Source organism: Etheostoma cragini, chromosome 4 (genome assembly GCF_013103735.1).
Source record: "Etheostoma cragini isolate CJK2018 chromosome 4, CSU_Ecrag_1.0, whole genome shotgun sequence".
NCBI lineage: Eukaryota > Metazoa > Chordata > Actinopteri > Perciformes > Percidae > Etheostoma > Etheostoma cragini.
Genome location: NC_048410.1, coordinates 17,006,591 through 17,030,922, shown reverse-complemented (window position 1 = coordinate 17,030,922; position 24,332 = coordinate 17,006,591). Strand labels below are relative to the sequence as shown.

General features: G+C 40.7%; 1 protein-coding gene and 1 long non-coding RNA gene across 3 annotated transcripts in view; both read left to right on the top strand.

Annotated features, from left to right (window-relative positions):
- Positions 1-12,089, top strand: part of foxj3 (forkhead box J3) — a 40,893-nt gene extending 28,804 nt beyond the window's left edge. The window contains exons 4-11 of one of the 2 annotated variants that reach the window (XM_034869668.1): positions 525-626; positions 4,278-4,406; positions 5,972-6,146; positions 7,908-8,375; positions 8,929-9,030; positions 9,584-9,775; positions 10,378-10,470; positions 10,642-12,089. In XM_034869668.1, coding sequence (XP_034725559.1) covers positions 525-626; positions 4,278-4,406; positions 5,972-6,146; positions 7,908-8,375; positions 8,929-9,030; positions 9,584-9,775; positions 10,378-10,470; positions 10,642-10,754 — 1,374 coding nt within the window. In that variant the 3' untranslated portion in view covers positions 10,755-12,089. The remainder of the gene's footprint in view (positions 1-524; positions 627-4,277; positions 4,407-5,971; positions 6,147-7,907; positions 8,376-8,928; positions 9,031-9,583; positions 9,776-10,377; positions 10,471-10,641) is intronic. The other variant, XM_034869669.1, reaches the window with a different exon arrangement.
- Positions 12,090-20,124: 8,035 nt separating this feature from the next.
- Positions 20,125-21,145, top strand: LOC117943503. The gene is made up of 3 exons (XR_004656363.1): positions 20,125-20,325; positions 20,705-20,814; positions 20,946-21,145. It is a non-coding gene; the product is annotated as an uncharacterized LOC117943503 (long non-coding RNA).
- The last annotated feature ends 3,187 nt before the right edge of the window (positions 21,146-24,332 follow it).

The following is a 24,332-nucleotide window of genomic DNA, read 5'->3' as shown; positions in this document are numbered from 1 at the left end:
CCCCCCCCCCCCCGCCCCCCAAATGCCTGCAAGGCATTCCATTAAGAGTCTCAGACATTGAAATTGAGAGTTTGTGAAATCTCATTTATGTTTATCATGAATTAAAAATGGTATTGTTGGCAGACAATCCTCTTACAGTAAGCAGTTTTGTGAGACAGGCATGGCAGAGTTATCTCTCACAACAGTGCGCCTATACAGCAAGACGAGTGTGTGTGTGCGAGCTTATACTGTATGCGTGTTTGGGTGGGGGAGGGGAGGACTGTCTCCATCGTCTCAGAAAGCACAGTTCAAATGTGACCTAAATAAAGGTGTTGCTCTGTCAAATGACAATAGTTCTGGTTTTATTTTTTTGCATTGTTCAGATGAATATCAATCTATCTGGTCTGAGCAGAGGATTTGTCACAAATATAATACAGGTCTCTCCTTGCAATCTGCAGTGGGATCTCATATGTTTGATAATTAGATAGTATTGAATTTTTATTATTTTTTTGTCTGCCTCCACACCCCGCCCCCAACCCCCACAGGCTTCTACGCCGTACAGCCTGGAGTCGGAGTCTTTGGGGATGGAGTGTATGATCTCTGGAAGTGCCTCTCCAACACTGGCAATCAACACTGTGACTAACAAGGTACTACAGCCAGCCATCCAGCCTCCAGCTCCAACACACACCTGGCTACACGGCTGCACCCTGACCCCACCCACTTCTCCAACCACCTACAGCACTATTCCCCACAGAGAGAGGAGCACTCTAGTGGAGGGGAGAGACACACATACATACATACACACACACACACACACTCACACTCATTTGCCTAAAGCTTCTCTGCAATGCAACCCACACCAAAATACACAACTATCTGCAGTGCAGCACCTTTTTCCTCTAAAAAAACAGGCAGCAGGCTCTTGTTATCTTCAGCACAGAAATATGCTCATACTGATACTTTGCAACCTGATAGACCTTACACAGTCCCATGCATATGTGCAATAGGATAGACCAAATGCTGCATAGGGTTTCTGTATTCGTACCTGTAGCGGAGATTGTCACCCAGATTCTAGTTTCTCACTCTGTAGCCACATTACGCTGCCAAGCTATAGGTGAGCTGCAGGTTTCTTCTGTTCTCTGTAGTTTTTTTTCTTTTTCTAAATATGTGTAAAAGCTAGGAACCACTTGTACATCACAGAGCAAAGCTACAGGGATTGCTAGCTGTTAGCTGTGAGTGTCTCGTGCACTCTGAAATTTAAATAGGCTTTTTAACCTTAAGCTCTCATCCTCTGGGCCCAGCTCTCAGGTGTACTTTTAAAAAGCCTACAAGAGTTGCTTAATCATTTGCTGCAAGCATTACAAAAAGACGTTTATTGTTAAAAGTAGTGTTCACGTAAAAGGTGTGTGTGTGTGTGTGTGTGTGTGTGTGTGTGTGTGTGTGTGTGTGTGTGTGTGTGTGTGTGTGTGTGTGTGTGTGTGTGTGTGTGTGTGTGTGTGTGTGTGTGTGTGTGTGTGTGTGTGTGTGTGTGTGTGTGTGTGTGTGTGTGTGCGTGCGCGCGCGCGTGTCTGTGACGGAGGTTTGAAAGTCTGAGCATATGCTGGTGTGTGTTATAACTTGTGTGTACATGTATGTAGAGTATGTTACAGAGTTTGTTTTGATGTGTGTATCAGTGGCAATTAGCTTGGGGCTGTTTTTATAGAGAACATACAGTTTGTCATGTTGCTGTAGCAGACATATTCATGGGCCTAAGTGTGAGGAAAGATGACCCCTTTTTTCTCTGTGATTGCTACAAACAAGCACTTGCCACAGCACCAGTCTCCACCAGCAGTGACTGCATAATGAAGCGACTAATGTAGGGAGCTGACAGCTTAGAGTTTGGACACCTGCCATGAAATACCTTCAGTCAAATAATAAGAAGAGCAACAATCAGAAAACGTGTCTGCTGTGTTATTCCAAGAACTGATGACGTTTTGTGACAAGAACTTGATTGTGACAAAAACTGTTACAGAGGTGAAGTGAACAGAAGACAAAGTGAAATAGCAACAGATCTGAGGCCCTAACTCCTCGGAGAGACCTTGTTTCTCCCTGACTTACACTGTAAACACATGACAGGCCACGCCTCTTTCGGTGCTGTGTGCCAAGCCACAGGAATTCCCTCTCTGGTTTTCTCTCTCCCTTTCTATTCAGTAACTCCATCATTCCCGCCTTCTCAGATAGACCAATGGGAGACGCTGGCAGGGCAACTACTGAACCAGCAGGAATCTTTTTTTCTCTTCTGTTGGACATTCCTCACAAGATTGCCCCCCCCCCCCCCTCTCTTTTTTTGTGTGCTTTTCTCACGTAGACTCCGATTTTTCTCTCCCACCCCCTAAAGGTTGTGTTCTTAGGCGGCCTTAAACATTGGCATGAATGTGATGAAACTCTGGCACTGAAGTGTGATCATGAAGGGAAAGGGGATTGTTGGAAGTGTTTGCTGATGAATAGTCTTCTCTCTCTTTCTCTTACATCTCTTCCTTCTCTCTTCCTCTTCGTTTCTGTTCAATCTTGCATGCAGGGATTGTACTGAACACTAGCTGGCATTGTTGGAGACACCTGAGTCAATCTTGCTTTGATTTCATAATCCATGTCTCATGCTCCAGATTATGCTCCCATGTAAAAGACACCTCTGGCTTTTTACTTAATTCACTGCTAAGAATAGAACTCTGATTCGCTTGCCTGTACACAGTATTTACTGTGTAGCAGCTTCTGCCTGTATGAGCACGCCTGCCTGCCTGCCTGCGTGCGTGCGTGTGTGTGCGTGCGTGTGTTTGTGTGTGTGTGTCTGTGTCCGTGCTTGCTTGAGTGGGTGTCTTCACTCAGGGGACTCGGGTCTGCGTAAACCACAGAGCAGTGAGGTTTTGAAATCATCACACTTTATTGGTAAGTAGAGTAAAAATAGATTGCAGTGAGAGACTTAAGGTTAAAAGCCTGTTTTATGACTTCATTACACAAAACATTTATATTTCTGTGGCACGCTGTTTTTGATTAGCATTGTGTAGTATTGTGTTGATTTTGTAGACGTGCTTAAGCCTTCAGTCTTAGCTGCTCATTGAGTTCCCCTTCACACTAATGAACACTGGAGCCAAGCCCACACTGAGTGGAGGAAGGCTAGAGTTGCCTAATGAGCTTCTCTTACTACCCCCTATTCTCTTCTCCCTCAGCCTCACCCCTCTTCCTTATTTATTTTTTTATCGCAGTATTTCTATCTTGTTCTACTAGCTCAGGAGCCAAGCTCCATATTAAAAGCTTAATATGATCGGACACCCTCACTCTGTATGTGTGTGTCCTGGAGTCGTACCAGCATGTCAGAGCTGCCTGGGTTTCCTTGCCTTCTTGTGGCCTCTTTGGTAGCTCGCTGTGCCTCAGCAGAAGCACAAGAGCCTTCAGTCCACTGCTGTTACTGAGAGACAGGGTGCTGGTCAGGGCTCGGCCAATCGGCCTGCCTGAAGGCTACTGCCACTGCTGTCTCATTGTGCTGAACACAGAGCCCACTCTGTTCCACTCACAGTGATGAGCAGAAGCCACCATGCTGCGCTCAGTCATGGCCGGACACACACAAACGCATGGACACACACAGATCTTCGAATGCCAGGCCCTCTTCCACTGCGACACCATCGTTGCATTGCTGCCATTCCTTTTTCAAAGTACAAAACTCAACACATGGACTATTCTCTTTGGGTATAATTATGATCCATTATCTGGATTATTCTTTTTACTATTGTCTTGTCTGATGGTGCACTTTATTTGGGAAGGGTGGGAAGGCTAAACCTGGTTAGACGATAATTAAGATTGTCGTTCTGAAGTGCTTTGGCTAGTTTCGCTGCTATATTGAAAGGTCAGTGTCTCGGCTGCACTGAAATCCTTTTGTGAGTTGTCCCAATCGGATTTGCGCTTGGTGAGCAGATGTGGCTGACATCGCCAGTAGTGTGACCTTTAGTGATAGGAATGTCTCAGCTGTCTCCAGTCCTCTTCACACGTTCCGCTTGAACCCCTTAATGACTTTGTTGGGTGTTCAGCAGCACCCTGTGTCTCTTACCCACACTTTTAAAATAAGTGAAAAGCAAGTACTCTGCTATTATGACATGTCATTGCATGCAGCAAACACATGCTCATGCTTTACATTTCCATAGTAAATTACATTGTTTAACTATAGACCAACATTATCTCAGAGGAATGCTGACATGCTGTACCATCAGCAAGCGGAGATGACAGTGTGTCTTTGAGAAAATGAGCTAATGTGCATGTATGCGTTTCAGGTGGCGTTGTACAACACAGACCAGGAAGGGAGTGATAGTCCAAGAAGCAGCCTTAACAACAGCCTGTCTGATCAGAGTCTGGCTTCCGTCAATCTCAACAGTGTTGGCAGTGTTCACAGCTATACACCGGTAAGACCAAGGACCACTTTTCACATTTTTAGAGGTCTCATTCATTTGTCAATCTACATTTTGCATTGGTACAAAGAACAAATAAGGTCATGCTGTAGCATCTTTTGCCTTTCCGTTAATATACTGTTGCCTGCTTGTCGATGTTGCAGTTCACGAATGTCCCTTAGTTTGATATTTGTAAGAAGGATATTTTCAGTATATAAATGCTGTGTAGTTGATGATTTGTTTAGCACTATGCGCTTAGGCCAAATGATAAATTCTCATTTTATCCACATTTTTCAAGCTGCGGGGGATCCACTATCACTAAATGAATGGGAGTGAAACACTGCCAGACTTAAAAAGTGTACTGTACCCCATATTTCATCTGATCAGAAAGCCCCAGGAGGCTCTCTTCAGAGGAGCCAACAGTAGACAGCAATAGACCGAGGTTCAATGTGGACATGTGCTAGAGTACAACATCAGGAAAGGGGTTAAGGGAAACAGAGAAAAATTTGCACGCTCCTGGAAGCCAGACAAAGAAAAGCGCTTCCTCTGATGTCCTCCCACCAGAGATGCCCCCTCTTTGGTGTGGTCCTCCTGCATCCTAGAGTGCTCACTGCTCCAGGCGCTGGGCATCGATCGTCTCAGCCTGATGGATGTGCTCTCTCTCGCAGCCAAAGCAGCAGCTCACAGTAAACACTCTGGCTTTATTATCACCTCTTCACTCTTAGCCAAGCCAGACAGTGAGCTGTGCACTTCAGCAGCCTGCCCACATCTTGGAAGAGGAAGATGTTATGATCAAAAAATTGGATGCGACCTTTCTTGTAATGCTAGCCCCACAGTTGACATGTCAGGTCCTGCTTTGTGAAATAGCAATGGTTTTCGCATCGCTGCCCTTGCTATGAGGAATCTCGTAGAGAAACTCATTGCTAAAGGGAACGCTGCTTGCTGTCTCACACCTTGGGGCAGTGCATAACATTGACTGCCCACACAAATGCATGGATAAAATGGCTGCTTATTTGTACAAGGTATTGGTATTGATTTTGTTTTAAATACATTTTGCTTGGCCACCAGAGTATTGAGTTTGTGTCCATTCGAGTTGGTCTGTTAATGTTATGTGAGCCAAGGCGGTAAGCACTAACCTGTCCACCGCTGTGTGATTGTTCTTTACATGCTGTGTGACTCTCTTCAGATAGAAACATGATTACAGTGGCTCCTCAGAAGACTCGGACCGTCCTCATATTTGACTTGTGTGTTTGCTGCGTACATTTAAATACACCACACATTTTGCATTAAATACTCTAGAGGTTTTCTGTTTATGTGGCGCCATGACCACATGAGCATTGTGGGTATCTTTTGAAAGGTATGTATATTATTCATGTGTATGTTTTAACATTATAATGCCCTCCTCTTAGCATCAGTAGTCCCTGTAGCCTGTGGTGCACATGTAGCTGAACTGTAGCCAGTCAAAGTACTTTTACAAAAATCTATCGAAAGTTAATCATTAAACATAATCAAATTTTGCACTCGATGTTGCTGTTTGTTTTTGTAAACCTTTAGCTTTCTTTCTCTCCTCATCTCTCCAGGTGACCAGTCACCCAGAGCCTGTGTCCCAGTCTATGAGCCTCCAGCAGCCCCCACAGTCCCAGTACAACATGCCAGACAGGGACAAGCAGCTCCTGTTCTCTGAATTTGAAGATCTCAGTGCCTCCTTTCGCAGCCTTTACAAGTCCGTTTTTGAGCAGTCCTTCAGCCAACAAGGTGAGTGGCCTCGTAGGATCATCAAGTGGAAGCTTCATTCATCAAGAAACTATCAGAACGATTTTCCTAATGTTGGTTTGTTCTTAACAGCTGGGGCTATAGAGAGTCTTTAGGCACTAATTAGGTTTACACTGAATTGAGCAGGTATTCAACAGGCTGACTCGCCTGTAGTGCAAATCTATACCGAGTATTCTCATGGTCTTTTGCTAGAGTAATGTGGAAAAGGCCTAATTTAATATTCAGAAGCAGAGTCTGAAAGCTCATATCTTAAATATTTCATTAGAGGCTGTAAAGAAATCTTACTACATTCCTTTAATGGTTAATTTAGAATTGATACACCATCCCGGTTGCTTTGTATTTTTCAAATTACATGAAAGTTTTCTGTGTCTCGTCATGTTATAAATGTTTACTCATGTACCGGTAGGCTGTTTCATCAGAGGAGTGGAGGAGATGGCAGACAGCCCAAGTCCTCAGTAAATTTGTTGGATTTGAGGTTCATTTGTCATAATGACAGGGAATTTGTATGATATAATACATAGTAGCGGATAGAGCACAGCTTTCCAAAAGCCTGTGAGTCCCTGCAGAACAAAATGCATTTTTGCTTGTAATCTGATTGACTGATAAACAAAGAGCACTTGACAAGCGGGTTATGAGCAAAGAAGTTTCTGTGTATAACCTACTTTGTCAAATCAAATGCATTTCATGCTGATGTTTTCAAAGAGTTCCTCTCCTTTAATCTATCATCTATGTTTCATTAGTTCAAAGTTGTTACCTTTTTTACGTGCATAAAAGCGAAATCTCTTAGTCAGACAAGCTTTAGCAATTAAAAAGCGTAAATAATCGAGCTAGAGGATTTCACACTCTGCCGCTGTAGACAGTGAGCTAATTCACTGGCTTTGATAATAGGTAATGAGCTCGCATTATTATTCTGGTGCCGCGTTAATTGCTTTCTGTATTTCCCTGGTTGGACAATGGGCTTTCTGCACAGATAAGAGGTGCACCTTTGTCACCCCTGCAGTGAGTGTTACGTGCCGATTGTGGAGGTGCAGGGCTAGAGTCAGCTCTAAAAGCACTCCAGTGATAGGTTTACTGTGCCAAAGCTGTGAAGGACGGGGCCTCTTATGACCACTCCCTGCCACTCACATGATTGCAGTTGGGTGTGCAGATGTTCATGCTCCAGTCATGTCTGCTAAATAGCCGTCCAGCCGCACAATGAATTTGTCAAAGACAATCCAGAGCTTTGTAGCTGGAGAGGAGAGGCGACGGAAGCTCAGGCTCTTGAACCTCAGAGATGCAACTGATGCTGAGTCATTCCGTGGTACAACAAAATGGCAGCGAGTCTGTGTAGGATTATCGATTAGTTGTTTGAACCCTTTTTCATGCAAAAAAGCAAAGCTATTAGCATGTTCCAGCTTCTTCATTGTGAGAATTTTCTGATTTTATTCCTTCTTTTTTATAATTGTATTTTAAATATTTTGGCGGTTTTGACTGTTTGTAAGACAAAGCAAGATGTTTTATAGATGTCACTTTTGGCTCTGTGATGGTCATTTTTGTTATTTTAAGACATTTTATAGACAAAGAATCATCAATTCATTGGGCATATAATTGCCAAAGAATCCAAAAATTAATTGTTAGTTGCAGCATTGTCAATGGTCAACATTGTTGATAATGTACATAATTTTCTTTTGTTCGACATATTTGCCATTGACTATTTGTTTCCACACTATTACAAGCTTTGTGTTGCTGTGTTTTGTTTCCCAGGTCTGATGGGCATACCGTCAGATTCCTCCCAGCAGACCCACACCTCGTGCTCCTATCAGCACTCCCCCGGTGGCAACATTAGCACTCAGAACAGCATGTCAAACAACCAACCCAACAGCCACCCCAACAGCCACTCCGCCAACAGTGGCCAGGTGCCCCTGTCCCATCCCGCCCAAGCCCACCCAGGCCACGGCTCGCCCCACGCACAGCACCTCCCGCAGCACGGCGGTCCCCACAACCAACACACCCAGCACAGCCAACACAGTCAGCACCCCCAGCACGCTGCGCACTCTCAGCACGGGCAGCACCCATCGCAGCACCCGTCCCATGGCCAGCACCCACAGCAACACACGCCACACCCCTCCCAACACACGCAGCACAGCCAGCACCCTGCTCAACACGGACAGCAGCATCAGAGCCTCTCCCACCAGCCCCATCCTACCCAGCAACAGATGGCCTGCAACCCAGGTAAGACCCTCTGTCTGCCGTTGTCTTCGCCGTGTTGTTTTCTACCTCATCACGTTCATCCCACAGACACATGTAAACAAAGACAACATGTTCACAGCTGAATATGGTTTTGTATTTGTCGTCATAAAGCATTTAGAAATTGTTATAGGTGCTAAACAATAAATCATCATCTGAATTATTATCTGGGGTGTTGTGAGAACAAAGCAATGCTGCATCCAGTGATTTCAGCAGCTCTTACAGAGTTGACTGGCTCCTCCTAGTGGCCACAACACAGAGCTCACCTGTTTAAAAGCCTGATAAACTGTTCAATTTAGTGCTACCTTCTCATTTATTTGGCACTAGAACTGCCTACACAGCTATATGAAAATGCATCACCTGGTTTATTTCCTAACCCACAGTATATAACAATAATGGCAGCAGTTGCCCATAAATGATGTAATTGGGACTAAATTTGTCCCAGGACTGAACTTGGTGTTAGAACCCAAATTACCTGTATCATTTTAAGTCTCATATCTTGTAATGTTAAAGATAGTGTGCTGTGTGTGTGTTGCAGGTTTACTGTCTGACTGGTACCCAAATCTGGATGCACTGAAAGAAAGCTGTCGTATTGCTAGCAGCTATAACTGGGCTGATGTCGACCTTTCACCTTTCCAAGGTGCGGTTTGGACACTACAAATAGACCTTATTGCATTACCAAATAATGGTTACGTAATGTATTTGATTTATTTGTCCGATTTAAGATTTTCCTAGATTACAGAAGAAACGAAACATTTAAAACCAGGAGCTGATAGTACAGTACTGCCCCAGCTTTTGATTGAGTGCTGAAGTGTTGACACTGTGGAGTTGATTACGAGTTTAATTAAACTGAGCTCTTCAATTAAATAACAAGGCATTCAAGTTTAATTACCAAAACACCGAGCTCAGCAGGTCAGTTTATCCAATTACAGTCTAGGATTGCAAGGTAGGATGTTTTTTAAATATCACCCTATGAAGGTCACCGACATAATGAATTTATATTGCAACCAAAAGTTTTGGCTTCGCGTTTGTAAATTAGTTTCTCATTTAATAAATGTATAGTCTTTGGACTGTCGGCTGGTGCAGTTTCATACATTTCATTGTCACAAAGGCATTTTAGTGCAGCCAGATACTGTCACTCTGATAGTTACTCTGATTATTCTGTTTATAAATGTGTGCTTTGTGTTCCTAAGGATTGAGAGAGAGTATGAGACAAGCGGAGTTGAACAACTGGTCCCTGGAACCCACCCAGATTGCCGACCTCTGCTCGTCCATCAACCAGTTTTTTGCTCGCACCGGTGTAATCCAGCCACAGGGGGCAGTGCAGCCTCCTGTTTGTCATGGCTCCATGCTCCCCAACAAACCCAGCCAGCACCTCAACACAGGTTAAACACCCGCTCCTTAACCATATGACCCTATTTACATTTTAAATTGAATTTTTGTAAGTGTGTGTAGGTTTTTTCTATTTTTTTGGGATGACAATTCTGGATTCATGATACGATTCGGGACCGTTGAGTGTGTTTAGAGTGGTATTTATATCATTATATAGCAGCTGTGTCTCTACCTCAAGTGGGAGGGAAATAATCTACATCATTTGTCTTGAAAGATGTAGGCATTTACACTTCCTCTGGTTTTGTTTCTTAGGAAAGATCATATAGTAATAAAAATGAATATACAAGCCCATTGCCCGATGAATCCATCTCACTTACAGTTCATTTATCTGAAAGTGCAAACAGTCTCTATTCTTTTTGAACGCAATGAGCTCTGCTTGCCCTTCATGGGAGTGGGTCACCTGTGGGTATTATCTGAAATGTGGGATCATTTAGAGATCCTCCTGTAAAATGACAGAACATTACATTACAGAATTACACTGCAGGGCATCCCCCTAAAAGCAAGTTTTGCTCAAATGCATTACCTAAATGTAAGATGTGCATTGCCTGGTTTAATAGAGGCTTTAAATAACGTTTTGTTCCGATTCTCACTTCAGGAAATCTCTACATGGACACCAGACAGAGCATGTCCATGATGGGTCCTCCAGGATATCCCCACATGCCACACAGCGCAGGACCCACAATGACAGGTAACATGAAACCACAGTGAAACACATGATTTAAACTATTCCTTGCAGCACATTATGAAACCTTATGATAATGAATTTTTATTAATAAGCCCACTTAGTACAGCTTTTTTCTCACTAGTCTAAAAAACGCTGGCTGGGTCTGACTCTCGCTTTCCCCTGTTCTCTCTCCAGGACACCATGCACAGATGAACCAGCAGCACATGATACCTACCAGAAACTTCCAGATGCATCGCATGCCAGCTGATGACATCCAGGATGACTTTGATTGGGACTCCATTGTCTAGCCCCTAGACCTCCTTTTGCAAAACAAAAGGGAGCGAGGAGAGAAGGTGGAAGCCAGGCTGAGCTGAAAGGCCGCAGGAGGAGTAGGAGGCCACTGTGGGGGGGGTGCAGAAGAACATTTGACAAGCTTTGGAGAAAGACAGACTTCAGAGTCCTGACATTTTTACAAAAGCAAAACATAACATAGAAAATGTTACTTTGAAGACAATCATATTTAGTCGGACACGTTAAAGTGATTGCTTATCTACTTGCCCAGAGACAAGTAGAACACATTCATGTCTAAACCACATGCTCCTCAGCTCCTCAGCCAGCCTTCTCCCCGTCCCTAGCCAGCAGCCTTCCAAAGTCCGAACCCCTCCACCCAAATCCCTGCTCCGTAACCGTTATGTGATTTGAGCGACGTGTTCAGCTTGTAATTCTTCTCGTGTTGACATTGGCCTCAGCTGCCTCTTGGATGAGTTTCTCTCTTTAAAAAAAAGAAAAAGAAAAAAAAAAGAAATTTTATTTCAATTTTTTGTTTTTAAGAAACACAGGCTGATTCTGTGAGTAATGTGATGGTGCTCGTTTGTCACATTTGGGAGAAAGTGGGCCCCACTGTGGCTGAATTGGTGGTAAAGTCAGGTTTACAATAACTTTGAACAGGGTGTTAAATGTTTAAGCAGGCTTGAAATTAAACAAACCGAGAGAGAAAGGGAGAGCAAGATGGCAGAAAGCATGGTGATCTGTTTGCATAGCCAGCCAACGTGATCAAGCTCACTGCAACAGACTAGTTATGGGAGTACAGCAACTTGGTTTTCTCTGTATTCTGTCTCAAGCACTTCCAGATGAGTAAATACGATGGGTCTGAGAAGAAGGTGAAGGCAGGAATTTCTTTTTGTCTTTTTAAATTCTTTAAACCAAAAGTAACGTGAGGTTTTGGTTCTCTGTGTGCATCATGTCTGTTAATAATTGTTTAACGTAAAATACTACAACAAATTCACATTTTTAAGCTAGTTTTAATGGTAAAGTTCATTAGTTTTAGGTGAGTAGCCTATTGATCATTAAACAAGCCACCCTCATTCAGAGACTATGAAATAATTTGCAATAGAGTCTGATGGGCCAGTATTATCGGCTGATCATCTTATTACCAATATATCTGTATGAACATATACAGTATGTCAGATAATAAGCAATAAGTTACTGTCGAGAAATGTCAGATATTTCTGAGATAGATTGATCATTTAGAAACGTTGTTCCTATTACACAGTAGGCCAGAGAGCACTGACAAGTTTATTTGAAACTGTTATTTGTCCTGATCCGCAAGTATCATGGTCACAATTTTAGAGAATCTAAAATGTGCCAATATATCATCAACCGATCTTTTTAAACCCTGAAATACGGGTATTGTTATTTGCCTCAGTAATCCAGCATCTGCTGGGCTCTAGTTTGCAAGAAAGTTTTCATTTAAATGTACCGTCAATGTCAGTGGAGTTTAATATTATTAAAGCTATAGTCTGACATTTTGGGAGGTGAGAAGATTGTAGAGGAAATATGAAGATACACTGTAAAAAGAAGAAAAAAAAAAGGGGCGGGAAACGGGTATCCTGGCTCTGTCTGAAGTCAACAAAGACCACCTATGTACTCTTCCAAAGCTCACTGCTTAACTCATATCTCATTTGTTTAATACTGAAGCGTAAAAACAAATAGTTGTGGTTTTCCTGGGGTTATGTGCCGGACTGTTTCTATGGCTGGCTGCAGACTTCCTGGAGATATAATGTTGTAATTACTGAGCTTTAGAGGTGCTGGTAGGCTGATTTGATGTAACAATTGGACAGAGTCATAGTAGCCATTTCTCTGGTTCAATCTGTCCCACTATAAGAGTGGTATTTATCTTCTCTTCTAACTCTATGCAAGAAAGAGTATCAACATATTTCCCTTCCAACATGCCAAACCATTCCTTTAAACAATTTCTCTTCAAACTGTATGCAAACCATGTAACTTATACTAGTGACAGTAACAAGTGAAACGTAAAGAGCCTGTGTGAAATTTTAAGAGTAATGGTTGTAAGCCTCACTGACTGGAAGCATTACTAGTAGACTAATAATGTGTGTTAAAATAAAAAAATCAAAGAAGAAAGTTAAAGAGTGTTAACACTTCTTTAAATTTTCTAATACTAATTCATTGATTAATGATCAATAGGATATGCATCAGATGTTTCCATTTGATGAGAGAGCAAAAAAAAAGTTGAGTTTTACTGCACGTTTCTTTGATTAGTAAAATAAGTTTCGTGCCTTTTTCCACCTGTATTTCAAAGTTATATACTGTGTGTGTGTGTGTGTGTGTGTGTGTGTGTGTGAGTGTGAGAGAGAGAGAGAGATTTTAGGGCTATTTTGGTTGCTCCAATCATCTCTATTTCTATCTATGAGCACAAAAGCAGATGCACACAGTGATTTAAAGAGAAGACATTTCTTTCTTTTTTTGTGTGTGTGTGTGTGTGTGAAGGGTTTCCGAAGCACAGAACGGGGAGATCCGCGGTTCTGGAAACCTTTCCTCTGTGTCCTGTAGCAAGTGGCTTCTCAATCAGACAGGCGCTGGACTTTAGAGACACTATGTTGAAGAAGAAAAAAACACGCCGTTTGCACACCTTCTGTTGATCTTAACTGTTTTTAAGATGCAAAGCACATGCTTGATCTCAAAAGCTAGTCGCTCACCTACGCATGCTTTCATTTAGTCATTTACTTAGTAAAACTATCAGTTGTCACAGACAATGAAAAGGATCATTTATCCTCTCTTTAATACTGATGACCTTCACATCTATAACACTGTCCTTGTTTAAAGGAATGGTTCAATATTTCGGAATTTGTTTTGAAGCTACAGCCAACATCCAAATCCATCTGCAAGTAGCAAGTTTACTAGTAAATGTGTTATATCTTGTGTGTTTATCTGTAAAAAAATGTCCCAAGATGTCAAGCTATTCCTTTAAGATAATCTAACAAATAGGTCACAGTTTTGATTTCATATTTGGATGACAATCATGATTCTTTCTTTTCTTTTTTTCTAGCGACATTGCATAATGTCTTTGTTATTGTGAGAAAAGGCATGTTCAAGTCTCACATGGTCGTTTTATTGGAAGCTATGGAACCAGATGTTTCTACGTTTGAGCACATGAAAACTGGAACCAGTCCAGTTTTATATTGCAGATAGTCTGTTAAACTGTCCACAGCTGCCCCCTGCAGATGAAGTCAAATTCAGTTTTTTCAGCTGATGATGAACTGCCGTTCATTTTGATATTTTCCTGCCAATCGTACCTGTCCACTCCTTCCTGCTATGTATTGTCTGTCTTTGTATATCATATGTCCGCTGTATGTGGAGCATTTCCGTGCCTGTGATCTTAACTATGAGTTTTTAAAGTTTTGTTCAACTACCAGATTTTCTTAATCATCAGACCGAGTACTTAGTCAGTTGAGTGACCCAAATCATGACTGTTTTAGGTGTGTGTGGGCCAAAGGACTGCAACTAAAGGCAGCAGTGAAAAAGAGCATAAATGTGTTTTCATTAGGACTCTATGGAGCTACAATAGAGAACATCCTGTGAGTTCTTGGTTGGTGGGAAGGAGAAGTGTTTTTCAGTTCTTCCAGGTGAAGAACATTAACACACAAGCTACTGTCTGAGCACAGCAGCCAATTGGGAAACCAAAAGAATTGAGCAAACTGATGTGACTTAAAGGGGAAAAAAGGTGAAGACAATGACTGGATCACAATTTTACATGTGTCTGTATGTATGTGTGTGTGTGTGTGTGTGTGGATGCATTTTGTGTTTGCTTGTGCGAGATTTAGTTCTTCCTCAAAAGACGATCTAAGTTTTTAATACCGCTGGACATGTACCTGCCAGAGTGATGACTATTATTGGAGAGAAAAGATGAAAAGAAAAGCCTTGTTACAATATGGGAGAGAACTGCCAACAAGTACTGCTGATTGGGGCCTATTTTATTCAGTGCTGGTGTGTTGTGCTTGTGCATATATGTCTTTTCAATCATCCCTTTTTTCCTCTCGGGGGTGGGGTATCAAGACAGGAGGTGGGTCTTATTCATGAAAGACCGGAGCAAAAAGAATAGAGTATTTTGTTATTGTCCAATCAGATGGGTGACAGTATGTATATATCTATATTGTATATATCTGATGAAAATGCGTTGGCTTTTTGTGTGACACTACCTTTTACCTGTACTATGGTTCTACATTCAGTGTTTCAGTGTTGATAATATATATTTGGTTTGTGTTTTATTTTTCTGTTTATGTTTGATTTCGTCTTTGTCATTTCCTGTATATTTTTTTCTCTCCTAATTGTCCTTTTTTTGTTTATTGCACGGTTTATACTTTTGTTGTCCAATGAGGTGACACAGCTACTCTTTGTATTCGTTTAGTGCTGTAAAATAACTCAAAGTGTTGATACCACCGCCCACCCCACCCCTTCCCCTATATGCATGAATGGCACTTAAAGAAATAAAATATGGTAACTTCACTGTGGAATAATGTGCTGTTTGAGCTTTGTTCCTAAAGACTTCCATCAATATAACATGGCAGGATGACGTTTCAGTCTCGCGTCATCAGAAGATGTGGCGGTTATCCAAAACCAGAGCATGGGGGGTGCTTTATCTTTCTTTTCACTTAAATATCTGTCACAATAGTAGCAACTCTAAATAACATCTTAAAACAAACAACCAAAAACCTCTAAGATAAATCGCAGAGCACTCATTAAGGCAGCATAATTGATATGTGTATACAGCTTTACAAACATGCACAACTTAAATATGTGCACATATATATATTCAGGCATTTCATAAGTGAGCTAAACCTTTTTTGCCACCTCAGAACAAATTATCAAATTGTCTGGCTCCTTTTTAGTTCTGAAAAAAACTATCCAACCATAAAGGTAACACATTTAAGATTATGTATGAGGGCTCATCTAACAAACAGTGGGTTGCTTCTTTTATTGCTTTTAGATTGGTGAGATCCAGCCTTCATTGTAACGATGATGGGCATCATTTTCAAGTAGTAGACCAGCTATTATTATGTATTATCTATCAAATTAGACATAACCACACATATCATTTTAGAAAACCGAAACTTAGCATTCCCAAAACAGTTCTGATCCCCCAATACAAACGCTGTGGAGAGGCGAACAATTTCATTTCTGGAGGGAAGTTTAGTTTTATTTCAAGCTCTCTTCCTATTTGAGTATTAAAATGTAGTGTATCCTTTCTTCAAACTGTACCAAACTGTTTCATTTATTCATATTTTTCACTGGTGCAGCTTGAGATTGGCTAAATACTTCATTTACTGGATAATTTGATAATTCTGTCTGCCATAGGAGATGTCTTGCAAAAAATAAATCAGAATGTACTGTATATACTGTATATTTTTGGAAAACCTATTCAAACAGTTGGACCTTTGATCCAGGATAAGGAACAGCTTGTGTAGTCATGTAGAAGAAGTCCACGTGATCATATCTCACAGTAGGTTTCTCTTTTTAACCACCCAGCCCTCAAAGCCCCCTCCCAGTATTTCCATATGGTGTGTTACTTTACAACGCATATCCATGCTGATACTTTATTCTACGCTGTGCTTCGCCCCTGTAGAATATTCCTTCACAGTGGGGCACCGGTCTGACTACTTTGTTGGGTTATTGGAAGTTGTTTGAGTCTAATGAAAGGACAGACATCATGTTAAAAGCTTCCGCTGTGCTCCTACTGACCCTGGTCCTTAATGTTCAGCTATGCTCATCCGCACCCATACGTAAACAATGCATTTCCTCTCATAATTATTAAAAATTAAACGGTTCTAGATCCCTGGTATGAAAAATGATTCAGTAATTTCTCTAGAAAATAATGAAGTCTTCATAACATACTAAAGGCTGTTAAGAAAAACAACAATATTGTTATATAGTATATTTATTTATACATATATTATCTACAAAATAATCTGTATTAGGCGGTATGAATGTAAAATACTGTGAAATAATATTTCAATGTTACATATTATTGCAATCTGAGTAAATTTTACATATCAATTGAATTTGTGTTAATATAATTAATTATATAACTATAAATAGTTTAACATATTTTCTTAGTTGCAATTTTTTCAACAGATTGCTGGAGATCCAGTTTGTGAATATTTGTTGATTTGTGATGTAAGAACACTATGAATGTACTGACTTAATTCATGAATACATTACAGATGTTCATAAATAGTTTAATAAGGTAAACCTGTGTTTGCTGTTATATAATATGTTCACTATGAGTCAACAGAATCTTAGACACAGAAAGGCAAATATTGCTTTAGGTATTTTCTAGGTATGAGTAATATGAAAATATATTCAGTTTGGAAAGTGACCTCTGTCACCCCCGTAAACCAAGACTAAAACTCTGGGGCCTGACTGCATAGATGTGATAACAACTAAACTTCTCAAAATACTTTCATTGCCTGTTCAATTACACTTGCTTCTGTTAGCATGTTACAATGTGAGACATAAACTTGGATCACTACACACCCTCCATGTTTGTATCAGGTTACATAATCATTCATAATCAGCCATAGTTCAGAGCTATAGTGTACTGTAGGGTTTACTTTGTGGAAAACAGCTGCATGTGTACTAAACCTGAGACCCTTTCAGATTACAATTAGTGTTAAAGTCCAAACTACTACTGTACTGTATGTACTGTACAATACAAAACTAAGCTTTCAGGAGTAACTTTATTTTTGTATTACCGAAAGATTCTAGGAATGAACAAATATTGTAAAAAAGGCATTTTAGGTACAGTAAATAAGGGTTCCTTTGTTGTTTAACTTCGAGAACATACCAAATGGCTATACTGTTGATTGACTGGAGAACACGTTCAAGTTGTCAATTCTCCAACGTCTATTTTAGCCAAAGCTGCTCAGTCTTCTGGACCAGGACCAGAGAAACTTACACCAGTAAATGAAGATCACAGTCACTTTACAGAGGAAAAAGAACCGGTTGTGGTAACACTCATTCCAGTTGTTGCAGGTGTAGCATCTCCATCTCAGGAATCACCTGCTGAAGAAGACGTTTCAGTTATTACAAAAGAACCAGAACAAATTTTCATCGGAGATAAGGTCTCTGATGACACTGACAAAGCTTACGAATCTCAGGAATCAGCCCCTCAGGAGCCTTTGGCTGCAGCTTTTACAAGAATCTTAAGAGAAGGGAACTATGCATCAAGACACTGACTGCAGAGGCATCTCCAGAAGAAACCACAGAAGAAGTTGCCATGGCTTCTGCTGTTGAGAGTGAACAGCATTATGGGGAGGATTCAGCTCCAGAAGTACTGATTCCAGTCATTTCTTTAGAAGCTTCAAAAGATGAAGCTCCAGAAGAAAATGCAGAAGTTGTAGAGTGTGCTCCCACAGAACAGTATGATCTGGAGGACGGAGATCCAGGAGCAGCAATTCCCATTCCTGCAGGAGCTTCAGAAGATGAAGCTTCACTGGAAAATGCAACAGAACATGCTGCACAAGAACCTTTACTTATAGTACCTGATGACAACTGAAGTAAAAGCTGGTGGTCTTCCTGTGACACCAGCCAAAGAAAAATCTGTTCTCGTCCCTGCAGAACTTGAGGAGTCAGCCCCAGAGGAACATGCTGTTATTGTTCCTGTAGAACCTGCTGAACAAGAGCTGGATCAAGAGGAAACAGTCTCTTAATCCTTTATTCAGAAACAAAAGAAGAGGAAGCTCCAGAGGAAAATGCAAAAGAAGAAGAAGCACTTGTCCCGGTAGTCCTGGACGAAATTTCTGAAGTGGTCCCTTCAACAAACGAAGAACATTTACCCACTACATTAAAAGAAGAGGAATCTGTTGCCCTCTTTTCTGTAGAGTTTGACAGCAAAGAGGAAGGTCAAGTGGAACTTGTTGCAGAACAAACAGAACCACAAGAGTCAACCCCAGAGGAACCTGCTGTTATTGTTCCTGTGGAACCTGCTAAATAGGAGCTGGAACAAGAGGATACTGTCTCTATCATGTATTGTTACGGCTCCTGCCTTTTGGAATAGTTTAGCGCTTGTGTTTTAGGTATGTAAATCCGTCGTTGTGGTTTCCCGGAGAGGATTGGGCTGCGTGATGGCTCCGCCCAATTCCCAGTTCCAGGCCATGGTGTTGAATGGTGCGGCTGCTTTAGATCCTGCCAATCAACATCCTTCAATCAACCCCGGGAGAGTTCAAAAAGCGCTGGGATTCTTCAGTCTGGGCGGCTGAATGATCAGATCAGTCTGCCATGTTGTCCAGTTAGAAGCGATTGTGTTCGAGAAACCAATGCATTAGAGGTTGTTGTGTTAGAAACCATTGAATTAGAGATTGTTGTGTTAGAAACCAATGCATTAGGAATTGTTGTGTTAGAAAGCTGTTGTACTAAAAGCTGTTGTTAAACACTAGTAAGAGTGACTATTTAGATTCTGTTTTGCGTAAAGCCTTTGTTTTTGGTCTTTTGTTACCTATATTATAATTTGGTAAGTTAATGAGTGCTCTGCTCTTTTATTTCTGTTTAGGATGATCTTTGTTTGTTAGGCAGCACCCATTAGCTCTCTTTGTGTTAAGTATTTAGCTATTGTATTAATAAACATCCTTTATTTTTCTGTAACCTCGTCGCCCTTTTGTTTGGTTCATCCACATTCATCCTTTTTATGTTACGGCCATCATAATAACAGCCAAGGTTGTAACAGTATTTAGAAACTAAAAAAGAGAAAGCTCCAGAGGAACATGCAAAAGAAAAAGAAGAAGAAGTTGCCCCAGTAGTCCTGAAAGAAAATGCTGCAGTGTTCCCTGCTACAAACAAAGAACCACTTCCCAGTACCTTAGAAGAATCTGTTGCCCTGTTTTCTGTAGCGCTTGAGACCGAAGAGGAAGATCAAGTGGAACCTATTGCAGAACAAACAGCCCCACAAGAGTCAGCCCCAGAAGATCCAGTTGTCAATGTTCCTCTAGATCCTGCTGAAGAGGAGCCAGAGCTGGAAGTACAAGTTACAGAAGAATCAATCCCCATAGCTTCCCCAGAATCACCAGAAGAAGCTCCAGAGGAAGCTGCTTCAAGTGGAACAGGCTGCAGAAGAAACAGAACAACCTACTGTCAGTGTTGTTGTGGAACCCACCAGTGAGGAACCAGCTCCAGAAGACCCACATCTCATCATCCCCCTAGAGGATCTAGAAGAGGATGGTCCAGGTGACAACACAGAAAACATTGTCCAATCCGATCCTCTCCTAACGGAAACCACCCTGGAGGAGGACACAGCAGGTGACAGTGATGCAGTGATACTTGTCACATATGTCACTGAAACCTCATCTGAGAATGACACCATAGAGACAAAACTGGATCCAGGTGAGGAAATAGTTGCAACCAAGGTTCCTGCTTTAACAGAGACCTTAACTGAAGCCCCTATAGAACCTGTTATAGCTCCTCCTGCCTCAGCTGTCTCTTAGGCACACATTGTTATGGCTCCCCTAGAAGGTGGTGATGGCACCAGCATGAAGACTCGCAGAGAAGATTTTGGAGCTCTAGCTATATTGATGCAAGATGAATCTGTAGGTAAGAATCCAACACTGAGGTATTCTTAAAATCTGTGCTTTAATCAACACCTTATTATGATGTAAATGTGCCTATATGTTCAAACAAGTCAGGATGTAATTATTACCATTATAGTGAAATGTTCATATCTGCTTGTAAGCTGTAAGTTAAAAAATGTGTTCTTTATTTGCCAAGTACAGTTACACATATGAGGAATATGTGCTCTGCTTTAACCCATCCTACCTAATTAAAAGTAGTGGGCAGCCATTGTCCGTTGATCGGGGACCTACTCCAGTTTTAATGCCAGTGCCTAGGTCAAGGGCAATGGCAGGAGTTTAAATACCACTTCAGGTAGCAATTACGAGTGTTGATTTCACTAATGACAGTTTTGGTCTCGCAGTTCTGGTGAACAGAGGGACAGTGCTCGGTGCAGCATTCTTCACACTAATGTCTTTTATTGTTACCGGGTTTCTTGGGATGGCTATATACAAGAAACTTCGCTGAATGCAAGTGAGTACAACGATGTCACCAAATTGAATCAGCTGGTACCCATCAGTATTGATTAAGTGGCGTAGTATACACATTTTATAGCTTGGTCCACATTGTCCATAAACTTGCACTTACCATTTCTCCTGTTTTAGGACAGATCAGTGGACAAAGATCTGTTTGATGAGCAATTGAAGCTGAACAAGTTATTCTACATTGGATTTTTACTTAGGAAAAGTCAAGTGAAGGAAATTCTTCAAGATTCGGACAGCCAGAAAGCCACCATGATAATGGAAACCAGTGGTCAAAGTGGTTTTAAGATCTTCTACTTAAGTAAAAGAAGCAATAACAAAATTCTACTAAAAAGTTAGTGGAAGTGGAAGTAGTATTGAAGTATCATCATCAAAATATAACTCAACAGCAGACAAGCCCCTGAGTCATTAATGTGTACACAGCATTTTCCTGTTGGTTGAAGCAAAACTAATAAATTCTTTTAGGTAGATTAAAGCGTTCCTGTGGAGTTTTGTTAACATCCATTGTGTCTCAACAAAATGCATTGTGTGTATCCTTGGGGTCTGATATTGTCTTACTATTTTAAATGTTGTTTACATATTTACATGCTAGCAGTCATCTTCTTCACAAACTTTTCTGCCACATTTTTACTCTTTTTGTTACCACCACGTACTGTTGAAAAGCTTAAAACCTGTGGCATTTATGTGTATCGCGTGTCCCCGTACACAATACAAACAAAGCGTGGAACAACTCGTAAAAACATGTCTCCATAGCGCTACCAGGGTTCAAAAGCCCCACAAAGCACCTTTACTGTAATCTACTGTATGCCAATGGATCACATTTTACAGGCTGATAAGAGGTTTTGTATATGAAATAATATAGTATATGATGTATATATTTTTGTATATGTATATATATATATATATATATATAATATATATTTATATGTAGTATAGTATGTAGCATATCTAGTAACTATAGTACCTGCAACTTTTCCACCTCTGATCTTAAAACTGCATCTTGAAAACTGTGGAATTTGATCATGTTTTGATTTTGAAATGTATGGATGATGAAAACTTTGATGCACTTTTAACTTTACTTACTTGCTTTTTTTTATTGTGGATCATTAGAGAAAAGGTCAACGCAGATATAGTCAATATTTTCTTTTGTTGCAGTTGTTTCTTTAAAAATTGTCCACCCTTTTATAACAAAATGTTTTTCATGTACAATCTGTACATTTCCATTGCCCCTTTGGCGCATACAGTAAAGTTCATGAGACTAAGTAGGCCTATCACCTTTCCTGTTCTGTCATGCAGCATGAGATACAGAGCTCTCCTATCAATCACACTTTGGCATGCTGCAGAGCCAGCTATATACCCACCGCTCATCCATTACAGAGTAAATATTTTTAGGATGGTGAGGGGGACATGGTGTACAAGTGAAAGCTTTAAACTGTGTTTTGTATTAAAACTGCATCCAAGTACAGTAAACATATCCCATTGTAAGTGTTGCACTTGTTTTAAATGAAATAAATTCAGATTTACAAAACCTGCAAGTAAAGACTCAAACAGAATCACTTTTATAACTTTACAAACCTACAGCAGTATGGCCTTTTACTGTAGAGGTATTCCTCCAATTAGTTAAGCTTTTTTTATTTAACAAATTACACATACCTACAGGACAAATACAAAGCAGTCATCACACACAAACCCAAAGTAAAACTTTATATAAGAAGTACATTTTATATTTGTATTAAATATTAAATAGGCTATTAAAGTGGGTTTTATGTGTATAAGGAAGAATAGCTTTTCTTTTTAGAAAGAAAACTTTTGAGATTTTTACCCACATACATAATTGAATAACATAAAATCTGGATAAAATGTCTTTGTCATGATTGCCAGATCATCTCTTTGCTTCTTTAGCACACAAAAACCTTATTTATTTATTAACACTTTTCCTATTTATGTATTTATTTACAGTAATATTTAGTTGTTTTTTTGTATTATTGCATCTGCTATGTGCTGGACAGATGATTACTTTTTTTTACAGTTTTTTTTGGTGGAATCTAAATATTTCTGTGTAATGTTGTTTTGTAAGATTATTTTTGGGGGGTTTCCCTTTATTTGATAGTGACAATGGGCAGACAGGAAAGGTGGGAGAGTTAGGGGAGGACTCGCAGTGAAGGGCCTCAAGTTGGATTTGAACCCCGGCCGCTGCAAAGGACTTAGCCTACGTGGGTCGCATGCTCTTACTGGGTGAGCTAGGTCACCCTCTTTTGTAATGTTTGTATGTAAAATGTATTAAATATTCCTCTGCAGTTAATATGAGACCTGTGCCATCAGAGTTACACTAAAAAAGTGTATATCTTCCAAAGTTATAGTCTTTTTACTACAAAACTCCCTTTTTGTTACTATCCCTCTACTGCAGCCCAGCAAGGAAACACACAGAGGGATGTGCTTTTAATGTAAGTGATGGGGGGGGGGGGGGATCTACAGCTTATATTTTGTGCAAAACTATATTCCAATGTTTTAATATTTTGATATTTCAGCTGTCTGAGTTAGATAAATCAATGTATGTCTTCCAAAGTACAATCTTTTTAGCACAACTCCCTCTTTGCGTGTCAATGAACAGCGTTGCCGTGCTGGTCTCAAAAAGAGGGAGTTTTGTACTGAAAAGACTGTAACTTTGGAAGATGTCCACTTGATTTGTCCGACTCAGATTGCTGAAGATCATCTTTGGTGTATAGTTTTGCACCAAATGAATTCTGTGAAGTGTCCCCCCATCATCACTTACATAGGAAAAGCATAAAGACAGGATCTTCTAATTTCCAGTATGAACAGGAGTACTGGTTCGATCATATGGGCACCTGCATATTGACGGACTTGTTTACACCTGATACTGGCACGATTGTTCAAGAACACTAGTAGTTAATGGACATCCCTTTACGTATGGTAGATGAGGAGTCATAAAAAGCAGGAGGATGTGTGGCAACTGTCATCCTGATGGACATCAGGGTGGAAACAGGGGGTGGAGGGATTTGGTAATGCTTGAGCAGTAGGGGGGGAACTTGTCAAAAGGGGGTCATGAATCAGCACATCTGGTAGAAAGATGCTTTAAGCACCGAGGTTACAGACACTAAATAAGCAGATAGCATACATGACAGGTCCGCAATGTGATTGTGACTGTGATATTTTGTAACAAATTCAAATTCAAAAAACTAATTAATATAAGTACCCTGAGTGAGGACCGTAAGTGTCTCAATGTGGAATGAGGTCACGCCTCAAGAAGATACAGAACATTGATACTTTTATAATTATTAACAGTAGGAACTGTCTCACATCTTATTCCTGTAAAGAAAACTGCTTAAATACATGCAGAGGCATGTTGTTGCGTGATTGCTCTGGTTCACCTGGCAGAGGTTTAACATTTTGCCACAGAAAGATGAACAGTCAAACCCGTGGATCACACATCCACTTAGATTTTTGCAACTCAGCTAACACTGACAGGTACATTAATTGAGTTTCAATCCA